General features: G+C 35.3%; 2 protein-coding genes across 3 annotated transcripts; both read left to right on the top strand.

Moving 5' to 3' along the window:
* Positions 1-3,336: 3,336 nt before the first annotated feature.
* LOC139890641 (EG45-like domain containing protein) lies at positions 3,337-4,485 on the top strand. 2 transcript variants are annotated; one of them, XM_071873543.1, is made up of 3 exons: positions 3,337-3,556; positions 3,939-4,215; positions 4,319-4,485. In XM_071873543.1, exons 1-3 carry the CDS (start codon positions 3,448-3,450, stop codon positions 4,323-4,325), a joined length of 393 nt encoding a protein of 130 aa, XP_071729644.1. In that variant the 5' UTR covers positions 3,337-3,447; the 3' UTR covers positions 4,326-4,485. The 2 variants fall into 2 exon arrangements, with proteins under 2 accessions (XP_071729644.1, XP_071729645.1); XM_071873544.1 differs by having other exon boundaries at positions 3,939-4,210.
* Positions 4,486-5,792: 1,307 nt separating this feature from the next.
* Positions 5,793-7,338, top strand: LOC139887714 (RING-H2 finger protein ATL56-like). Its single transcript, XM_071870776.1, has 2 exons — positions 5,793-6,289; positions 7,191-7,338. The coding sequence occupies exons 1-2, from the start codon at positions 5,793-5,795 to the stop codon at positions 7,336-7,338; spliced, it is 645 nt and encodes a 214-aa protein (XP_071726877.1).
* The last annotated feature ends 3,274 nt before the right edge of the window (positions 7,339-10,612 follow it).

Consider the following 10,612-nt stretch of genomic DNA (forward strand, 5'->3'; position numbering starts at 1 on the left):
GTATATAGCCTACATCGGAACAAAACTGAAAGTATATGACCTATTTGTAGCCATATAAAATGCAAAAAAAATGTTAAATAATTAACTTTACTGGTTCAGCAGGTAACTTGTTAAATTTGTGTACATCGATACAACTTTTAAGAGTATATATTCCACATTGATATTTTTTGAGGTATATAGCCTACATTGGGACAAAACTGAAAGTATATGGTCTATTTATGGCTTTAACCCTTATTTGTAATCTTTACTTTAAGACTTGTAAATTATTTTATTGAATTAATATAGTGAGACCATGTGATGAGATCCTCTGATGATGAGGAACTATCTAAAGGTTGAGAGTAATTTTGTCATAGAAATACACATCACATCCTACAACAATAGTTCCTAACAACACCAGTTCGATCATCGAACAAGGTCTGAAGGTGCATATGCACCTAATTTACCGAACAAAGGTCTAGATTTGTCATTTTTATTTTGGGTAATCGTTCGGCGTTCCATTTGTCATTAACTCGCGTTTAATTTCATAATCTTTAATACAATTACGTCAGTTCTTGTTTCATTCCTCCTGTCCTTTACATCGATTTCTGATTTGCCAGATGAATTCATAAATAATAACGCTCATGGCAAGTTAAACATATACTTAAATATTTCATACATTTTCAAAATGTTGATTTTTATGGAAACATCTTATTCATTATTTACTAAGCTACTGTTGGGAAGTTATCCCACATCGGTCATGGACAAAAACAAATGTATGCATATAAGACTAAGGGGGAGTCCCTCTATCACCAATTGGTTTTAGAAAAGGATGATCTCTTAGACTTATATGTTGTGCATGTTGTTAAACTATACGATTTATCAATTCTGTCATGGTATCAGAGCTAAGGTGAATGGTTTGTTCTACAGCGAGTCCGAGTCAGGCTCTCATGTGTGTGCCGCAGTCGCTACAAAGAGATTGAGTCAGGCCTCTATCGTGACACCATCTCTACAACCGTTCCACGCCTCGATGTGAGGGGGCGTGTTAGCTACACTTAGTCTTGTTATTACCTACCAGACGAGTTAGATTTTACTTATAAATTAATTACCTTGCTAAGATTGAGTTCTAGTTGTATATTTTTTGGCTATAAAAAACTAGTTTTTGCTTCTCTTCACAAAATCAAACTACTTCACGAACCAATTTTCGGAAGTTTCAGAAAACGACTTAAGAAATATGGGATTTGTGAGTAAAATTTTGATCTTGATTGCCATGCTAGCATGTTTTACCTCAGTTGCTCAGCAATTGCTGGCCAAGCAACTTTCTATATCCCACCTTACACTCGTAAGAACTCTAGATTTCGATAAACCTTTTTTAATAACTATCTTTAATAACTGTTTATGTATCATCAAACAACCATAAGCTTAACTGTATCGAGGTAACCCCTCTAAAAAAGAGGTTAGTTGTGGATTCAAGTCTAAGGTGGATAACAATATATATTCCTAGAAAAATTTGTATTGTGTGTGAGTTAGCTTTTAAATAGAAATATTGTTTATACAACAATATATTAAAATATACTTATTCCATTGTTTTGTAGCGTCGTCATGTTATGGGGACAAACACAACCACGGTGATATGATTCTAGCAGCGAATCGTGAGATGTTCGCTAACAAAGGTGTATGTGGTAAGAGGTACCGTGTTCGATGTACCGGAGGAACCAACGCAGGGGTACCACATCCATGCAGAGGAAAAACGATCGATGTTATGGCCGTTGATCTTTGTCCAGGATGTGCAAGCAATTAGATTGATCTTTTGCAAGAAGCATTTGCGATGATTGCGAATCCTAAAGAGGGAAAGATTAAAATCGAATATCACGAGTAATTTCAAACCCTTAGTGTCTTTCTGTTTCTTAAATAATGTGATGGTTGTACTTTATTGCTTGGTTTCGACTAATGTTCATTTTTGTGTGTGGATTTCAGGATCTAAACTTGGATAACATGAGTAATAATATCTATTTATGGGTTCCAATTAGGTAAAATGAGTAAGACTTAATGGGCCTTGTACTAACATGTAAGTTTGCACTTCATAGTATTTTTCCGAGTATGTCTTGATTATGTAGTTGTTTGCCTATTTGTGTTGGGTTTGATTCAAGGCAGGAGGGGTTGATTCAAGGTAGGAGGGGTTTGATCAATATTTTTTCGTTTTGTAACTGAAAAGTTATAGCCATGGTGTTGTATTTGGATTTTTCATTCTTCCAATATTTTTTGGGTTTGATCAATATTTTTTCGTTTTGTAACTGAAAAGTTATAGCCATGGTGTTGTATTTGGATTTTTTTTGGAAGAATTTGGATTTTTCATATATTCATGTTGTGACCTAGGCTCAGGCCCACTAAAATAAATAGTTTCTTTTCATGGGCTTTGAGTTTCAGTTGAACCATCATCAATCATCAATCATCAACATTATTACCATCACTAGTTGAAGTCATAATATCTTTACAAAAGATATCAAAGTTTAAATTGCACTAAAACTATATGTTGTGATGGCCTTTAAAAGGGTTGAACGGTAGATAACTTGATTAAGCCGCATACATTAGAATAAAATTATCTTTCCTTTACTGATAGATTAAATAAGTGGCGAATCTAAGAATGGTAGTCACCGGTTAAAAACCAAAAACATTTTCTTCAAAATGACTTATTTCAATGGTGTCACAAAAACTTTTCTACACTATCCACTATTGTCACTAGTTAAAAATCCAAAAAGTTTTCCATTACATCGTTTATTTCAGTGGTATCCCGTGCTACAACTAAGCATATAAAAGGTCCGCCCCTGGCTTGAATAGTGAAAACTCTTGTGTGTTTGATGGGGGAAGTCTCGAATTCGAGTCATCTCCGGAAAAAATTACAGGTATTTACCCGATTTATGGAGTGACTCAGGGGAGGTTTACTCAACCATAATCCAGGATTTCGACCCGCTCCATCTGCCTCTTGGGATGGTTAAAGGATCAGGTCCATGTAATGTTGTTCAGTTTTCCGCCCGAAAGCGTGTGTGCGCTTATAAAATGATCAGGGGTGGGTTATTCTCTCGTCAGTGAATCCAAATACTTGTCTTTTAAATAAATAGTGAAAACTCTATCTTGTTTATCCGTTTATATCATCTATCACCATTGTATAAATTCATCCGATTACATAAAAATTATGAAGTGTTTTAAATAAATTACGGCATATCCATCTATATGTGGCAACTACACTTCGTAAGACCAATATATTTTAAGAGGATTCTTTCTAAAAGTAGCAGTTATCATTATCAAGAAGCCCATCTACTTTGACTTGATAAGTGGTTATCTATCCTTGAATATCTTGTTTCACACCTCTTTAATTTCAACATATAAAAGCCAATCCTTTACGCCCTTATCTCCAGACCATAACAACATAAACAATCTTAAAAACAGAAGTAAGCATATTACAACTAGAATATGGGTGTGTTGATGAAAGCTCTAATCGTGATTTACATGTTCGGATGTGCCACTTCAGTTGCTCATGCCATTTCTGGTCAAGCCATCGTATACGGTCCACCTTATGTCCGTAAGTAATTCCTAGATTACCTAACATTTAATAACGTAATATAAGCGTTCGATAAAATAACTTTAACTTAAATATGTAAATGACATAGTCTTGCGCGCTTGCCCTTAGAAAACATGTAAATGACATATAAAACCAAAATATAAGTGATGTTTAAAATAATTACGTAAGAGTGATAATGTAATTTTGCCTTTAATATGCTTTTAGCTTATTTTTTAGAGTTACTACAAATATTTTTCGTAGCTGATTTTTCGGTAAACTGTTAAAATTTGTTTGCCAAACAATGCGTTTATAAGCTAGCATAAGCTCGTTTGCCAAGCGTGTATAGCCATGAAACCTAAGATTTAATAATTAGTTAACTTGAGCTTTTGTTGCACAATTGTAGCATCAACATGTTTCGGTTCAAGTGACAAAGGTGTCATGATTTTAAAAGCACATAGCAATCTGTTTGTCAATGGAAGTGCATGTGGAACGAGGTACAGAGTGCGTTGCATCAGTGGAACAAACAAAGCGATTCGTGATGCATGTACAGGAAATACAGTTGATGTTATGGTCGTAGATCGTTGTGAGACATGTGCGTCAAATGAAATAAAACTTTCTCAAGAGGCTTTCGCAAAGATTGCTCGGCTTGCTCTTGGACGAGTTAATGTTGAATATGTAAAGTAATCATACTAAGAACTTAATTATTAGTATCTTTTTGGCGTTTTAAGCTCATAATTTGCACTTGACATCTTGCTAATTATGTATTTTTGCTGTTCTTTGCAGGATTTGATATAGCAAGTGTGACCTTAAATAAGGATATACAAGCATCCTTCATGAGTTTTAAGAGCCTATATGAATAAACTCTGTTTTGTCTTTTTTTTTTCTTCTTATCAACTCTGTTTATCTGAATATATAATATTTGTGCTAAATAAGTCATATTTAACAAAGTACTCGATATTTTCATATGTCGAACGTTTAAAAAGAAAAAAAGAAAAAAAAAACAAATAATTTTATATGATTTAGAATTTTAATTAGTGTTCTACAAACACAAGTTGACAACATTTAATTAAATATAATTTGTCATATATAATTTGTACCATGATTAATATTTACGAAGAATTGTTACTAATATATTACTTCCTCCGTCCCATAAGTGTTCACATTTAATTTTCAAAGTTCTTTTTGTCAATTTTAACCGTAAATATTTTTATGTGTGTTATATATTATTTGATAAATATTATATAAATAAAATCGCGTTTAAATATCCAATCCATTCATATAAATTATATTAAATATTATATAATACAAATAAAAATATTTACGGTTAAAGTTGACAGCAAAATACTTTAAAAGTCAAATGGGAACACTTATAGTGAGACGGAGAGAGTAGTGTAATCAATGAAACTATATGTTATAAATAGGAAGCTTATACTTGATTTTTGTTAACTTGTGCCCTTCTCATTTAAGGGAGTGCCAACAACAATGTCTCCATCTCTCCCTCGAAATGTCCTGAGAGGATACCGATGACACGACACATATCTTCTTTGGCCCTCATTTTTTTACGTTTAATCTTGTGTTTATTAATCATAAATGAGGATGAGTATATAATTAATATAGTGAGTTCCAGTTTTTTTATGAAATTATAGTGGAGTACTATGATTATGTTTTATGTCTTAGAGAGGAAATTGTGCTATAATTAAAAGTGACCTTTTTTTTAGAGGGAGTGCCAATGGTTTGGCGGTTTTGTAGTTATAGGTTGAGAGCTCAAGTCTTGTTTAGAATATTTCGTGGTGTATATATTCGTGTCAGTATTAGGTGAGTGTGTGAGTTTGTCTTTAAAAATAAAAATAAAATAAAAAATTAAAAGTGACCTTAGTAGTTTTATGATAATTTAATAAAGTGTGTTTTTATTATATAATAATGAACAAGCTCATATTAAATATTGACACACATCTTGAATATTTCTTTAACATTATATACACACAAAAGAATAATCTACTAGTCTTATGTCTTTTTCAATGTGTTTAGTTGGAACATTTAAATTTAAAAGAACATAAATATAAAAATTACATTGACGTCACCTTTAACAAGATATGAAAAAATAATCTTAAATAAAATAAAATCCTAAATTTATGCGGTATCTATCTCTTCATTACTTTATACCCGTCTCTATCAATAAAAACCGACATAGCCCTCAGTTTTCCATATCTTGTTTCAAATCACCTCCATATTCTTCTGTCTCAACTCACCCTTTGACATGCCGTACACCGATCACCACCAACATGCCACCGCATCTCCACCCAAACGCCACCCAAAACTGTTATCAATATTTCTTAAATTCATCATCATGTCTGTTATATTTTCTCTGTTTTTGATCTTTTTAGGTCTTGCTGCCATCATCCTCCTTCACATCCTCATCGCCGGCTCCTTCTTCCACCGTCGTCGCCGTCAGCCACCACCCACTACCGCCTACTCCCTGCTCGACCTCCACACCCACCTTCCCGCTTTCCTCTGTTCCGGCTCTGTATCCACCGATTGTTCGATTTGTTTAGAGGGTTTCAAAGATGATGAATTCTGCCGTAAAATTCCGGTTTGTAACCATGTTTTTCATGCAAACTGTGTGGATTCATGGTTAACGAAAGTACCCAACTGCCCTGTGTGCCGGACGCCGGTCCGACTAGAAGTTGATCGGCCGTCCGACATGTTTGTCAGTGACGATGAGTGTAAGTTCTTGTGGGCTATTGGTGTAGGTAGGCAAGTGGTGTCGAATTACTAAATTTGGACTAGTAAAGAGTAGTTTATACTATGAATGTTTTTACTTTTGTACTTATCTCATCTTCTAGCTCAAAGATTCAATTATGTCTTCTTGTAGCTTAAATATTGGAGTTAATTTCGATGGGCTGATTTAAATCTTGATTTGGGTAGATTCATGGATCTAAACTTTAAGATTGAACTTTGTTGTTTAACCTAATCAGTTATTGTAGAGGCTTTATAGCTTTGCAGTAAACGTGATTACACGGGTAAGTTAGAAATCCACAAAGAAAAATGGGGTGATTTGTTGAAGACTTGTTTAGCAAAAAGGTGTGCGTTGTGTTTTGAGAATACAAGAATTGATTGCATAGTACTGCGTAGTATATATAAGCAGTGGTGAATATAAGTTTTAAAAAATCAATCATCAATTGTTAATGTTAAAATTCATACAATAGATAACATTGTAAATCAAATAAGGTTGTAAGGTAGTAAACATCTATTTGCAAGTTTTTTACATTTTCCATCTTGAACATTATACAACCATCCTAATGTTAGTGTGAATTCGAGTTAAACTTTTGAGCCGGAGAAAACTCGTGACCGCGTGTTCATGAGATAGGGACGCGAAAAGCTGGTCAAAAGAAACGGGTTTACTGAGATGAAAATGTAGCGTTCGTGAGGATTTCTATCCGGTAGCGAGAATGGCGCTGACGGGCAGGAATTGGGTTCGACTTAGGTTTCCTTGTTCGTTTCATATTCATTGTTACCCTTGTATGTAACCTGCAATATATACCTAAGAAATTTATAATAAAGAATACTCTATGGTTGTTCGAGGAAAGTAATCACTTTGAATACATATTGCCTTGTTATATTCTCGTGTTTTTTAAATTTTTTTTTTTTTTGCTAGTTTCTTCGGGTTCATTATATTATATTCGTTTATTGACAATGAGTTTGATAACTTGAGGCTATCAAGCCTTGTTGGGGCTCACTTACTCGTTCCAAAAAAATTGTATTGGAGCTTAGGCTCACGTGTTTCCCGGAACAACGACGGATAAGAATTATGTGAAGATTGATCGGTTTGATGTAACCGATTTAGCTTTTGGATGATGCAAATCGAAGACGTTCTCTATCAAAACAAGCTTTACCTACCATTAACGAGTGTTAAATCGGAAGAGATGGGGCAAGGCGAGCGAGACTGTTGGATAGTCAAGCCCTAGGGGTTGTTCGACTTTCTATGGCTAAGAACGTTGCTTACAACATTGTGAGTGAAACCACAACCGTGGGACTGATTGCAACGTTATCCAATATATACAAAAAGCCATTCGCTTTGAATAAAGTTATCTTGATTCGACAATTGTTAAATGCTAGGATGATGGAGGGTTCCTCGGCAGTGGATCATGTTAACGAGTTTAATTTTAATTTTAACTCAGTTGAAATCGGTTAATATTAAAGTCGATGATGAGCTTGAGGCATTGTTTTTGCTATCTTCGTTACTCGATAGTTGGGCCGGTACGGTTACAGTAGTTAGTGGTTCGTCAAGAACTACTAAGCTCACTTTTGTAGGAATCCGTGATTTGATTCTTAGCGAAGGTATTCGAATTCAGTTCTAAGTGTTAGTCAGGGAAGAGCTAGGCCAAGGAGTCCGTCAAGGAGTAAAAACATGGTGTGTTGGTATTGTCAACTAGTTGGTCATTATAAGTCAAAGTGCTCGAGTCTTAAGTCGGGTGGGAGTGTGGTAACTACGGTGATCGAGGATGTGTTGATGTGCCAAGAGGAGATTCTTGACGAATCTTGGGTTTTAGATTCGGGTGCCTCGTATCATGCTACCCCGTACATGAAAGAGATGGTGAATTTCTGTGGTTATTCTGATAGGGTTCGAGTTGTGAATGGGAGCTCTCTTGATGTTGCGAGTATTAGTGATCTCGTGGTTAGACACTTGGATTATGCTTGGATCTTGAGGAACGGTGAGGTTCATCCCCAAGATCTCGAGTAGGTTAACGTCGGTTGGGCTACTGGATATTGATAGGTGTCATGTTCTCTTTGGGGATCAAATGTGGATAGTGTTTAAAAGAGGTTTTGTAATTGCTCGCTGGTACAAAAGAGGAACCATGTATATGGTTGATGTTCTTTCTGAGGAATTACTAGGTAGTTTTGTAGGAGCTTAAATTCCTGGTGTGTTAATACTTTTTAAGATTGTTGAGGGTTCTTGTTTGAGTGTGAGCTCATAAGAAGACGAAACTAGTGGAGATTCGGGTCGAACTGGACACACTAGAGTCTTCGTTACTTAGGGTAGATCTTCTATGTGATGACCCGTCCAAATCCCTTTGGACGTAGTACATCATTCATCGATTTCACAGTGAGGTACTGACCTCTACATGATACGTTTTGTAAACATTGCATTCTTTTGAAAAGGCACACCATAAATGAATATCTAATTCCAAGGTTTTTGACGTTTGATGATTTCTACATATAGACAATCACCGTAAATAATAGTTTACAGTACTACATCCGTTGATAATGCCGTCAAAATAAGATTGTAACGACCCGACTTTTTCGACTTGCTTTTGTGCCTTGTGTTTTAGCGAAACTGCGTATTTGTGCGTACTGTGCTACTTTATACTCTGGAATCTTTATAGACATGACTTACTTGATCACCGGAAACCTTTATGACCGTTAGTGTCACTTGACGTTACGAACAAACTGCGTACTGCGTACACGTTTAACTTTTGTCGTAATCGGAATATTATGACTACGAAATCTTAATTATTATTTTATAATAATAATTACTTGGGTTTATGGATGCTTAATTACGCATAGTAATTTACTTATGCTTACTAGTTAGTCTTGTTGGACTTTCTAACTTGTTGGGCCTTAGCCCACCCTACACTAGTTAGTGGACTATTTAATTAGCCCAATTATTATTAGCTAGTGACCCATTAATATGTAAGACAAATGCCCATTTATTAGAGGGAACATACTAGCATTTATGTCAAGTATTATCCTTAATGTTGCATGAGATCCCAACATAAGCACCAACTTTAGACAACCATTAACCAAAAAGCAAAAGTCGGTCTCCCTTGTCCCCCCACCCATACCCACGGCCACATACCCCCTCCCTCACCCCATCCACCTATAAATACAAGCCTCATTCCATCCATTTTACACTTGCTTTCATTTGTAATTCACACGCACTCACTCTCTAATTCTCCCTCTAGTCCTTCTCTCTCTAAAAAGTGTAAGTATTGATTTTCTTCTTCTTCTTCTTCCTCTCTCTCTCTCACAAATTCATCATCATCATCATCATGAGTCTAGCATTTTAGCTTTGATCTTGATTACATCTTGTAGATTCAAACTTAGATTTGAATCCTTCAAGAACATGAAAGATTCAAGCTTTCTAGCTTTGAATCTTCACCCACTTTGTAGATCTATATTTTTTTAACTTTAATCTTGCTATTTTGTTATAAAGATTCAAACTTGTGTTTGTAATCTTCATGTAACTTAAAGATCCAAGCTTTATGCTTCAAGATCTTCAAGAACAACCAAGATGCAAGCTTTCTAGCTTGAATCTTCATATCTTTTGTTGGATCTAAGTTTTCTAACTTATGATCTCATTATTTTGTTATAAAGATCAAAACTTGTGTTTATGATCTTCATATAACTTAAAGATCTAAGCTTTATGCTTCAAGTTCTTCAAGAACACTAAAGGTTCAAGCTTTCTAGCTTTGTGACCTTATAACTTGTGTGAAAAGGATCCAAGCTATCTAGCTTAGGGTTCCATCACTTCATTTGACTTAGATTATGTTCATACTTGTTTGATTGAGGTAAAGTTTGTTGCTTTAGTTGTAAATGTAACTTGTAATTGTGTTAAGACTAAGGATATGATGTAACCTTGGTTCATCATCCATCTAAGACTCTTAAATGAGTTGTGTTCTTACTTGGTCTTAACATATTGTGTGTTGATGGTAGAATCTTGGTCAAGGTGATGCTAACCCATCAACGAGTTGTACACTTGAAGCTACAAACATCAAGGATGAGAACCGTGATGAGCATCAAGCACTAGGAACCCCACCGGAGCACCTTGATTACTGTTTTCGGGATCTGATCAGACCACCTGGGCTACTGGAAAGTTGATTTTCAATTAGTTCGGTTCGAGTAGATGATTTTCCGTTTAGACCTCGTCTTAATCCGAGTTACGGTTTAGGATTTATGGCCTTCCGAAAGTCACTACACCCTATTAACGTTGTGCTGAAATTTCTGACCTACTCGCACTTAAACCGTCGCCACGGTCAAACGAAGACGAGTTAGGTTCTGAAAATTGGTCAGCGGTTA

Source organism: Rutidosis leptorrhynchoides, chromosome 2, assembly GCF_046630445.1.
Source record: "Rutidosis leptorrhynchoides isolate AG116_Rl617_1_P2 chromosome 2, CSIRO_AGI_Rlap_v1, whole genome shotgun sequence".
Classification (NCBI taxonomy): Eukaryota; Viridiplantae; Streptophyta; class Magnoliopsida; order Asterales; family Asteraceae; genus Rutidosis; species Rutidosis leptorrhynchoides.

Excerpts from the sequence above, each read along its gene's own strand:
- LOC139887714 (XM_071870776.1), top strand. The coding sequence starts at position 5,793 with ATGCCGTACACCGATCACCACCAACATGCCACCGCATCTCCACCCAAA. Across the intron at positions 6,290-7,190 it reads TGGGCTATTGGTGTAGGTAG|TTTCTTCGGGTTCATTATAT; the intron begins GCAAGTGGTGTC and ends TTTTTTTGCTAG.
- LOC139890641 (XM_071873543.1), top strand. The coding sequence starts at position 3,448 with ATGGGTGTGTTGATGAAAGCTCTAATCGTGATTTACATGTTCGGATGT. Across the intron at positions 3,557-3,938 it reads ATACGGTCCACCTTATGTCC|CATCAACATGTTTCGGTTCA; the intron begins GTAAGTAATTCC and ends GCACAATTGTAG.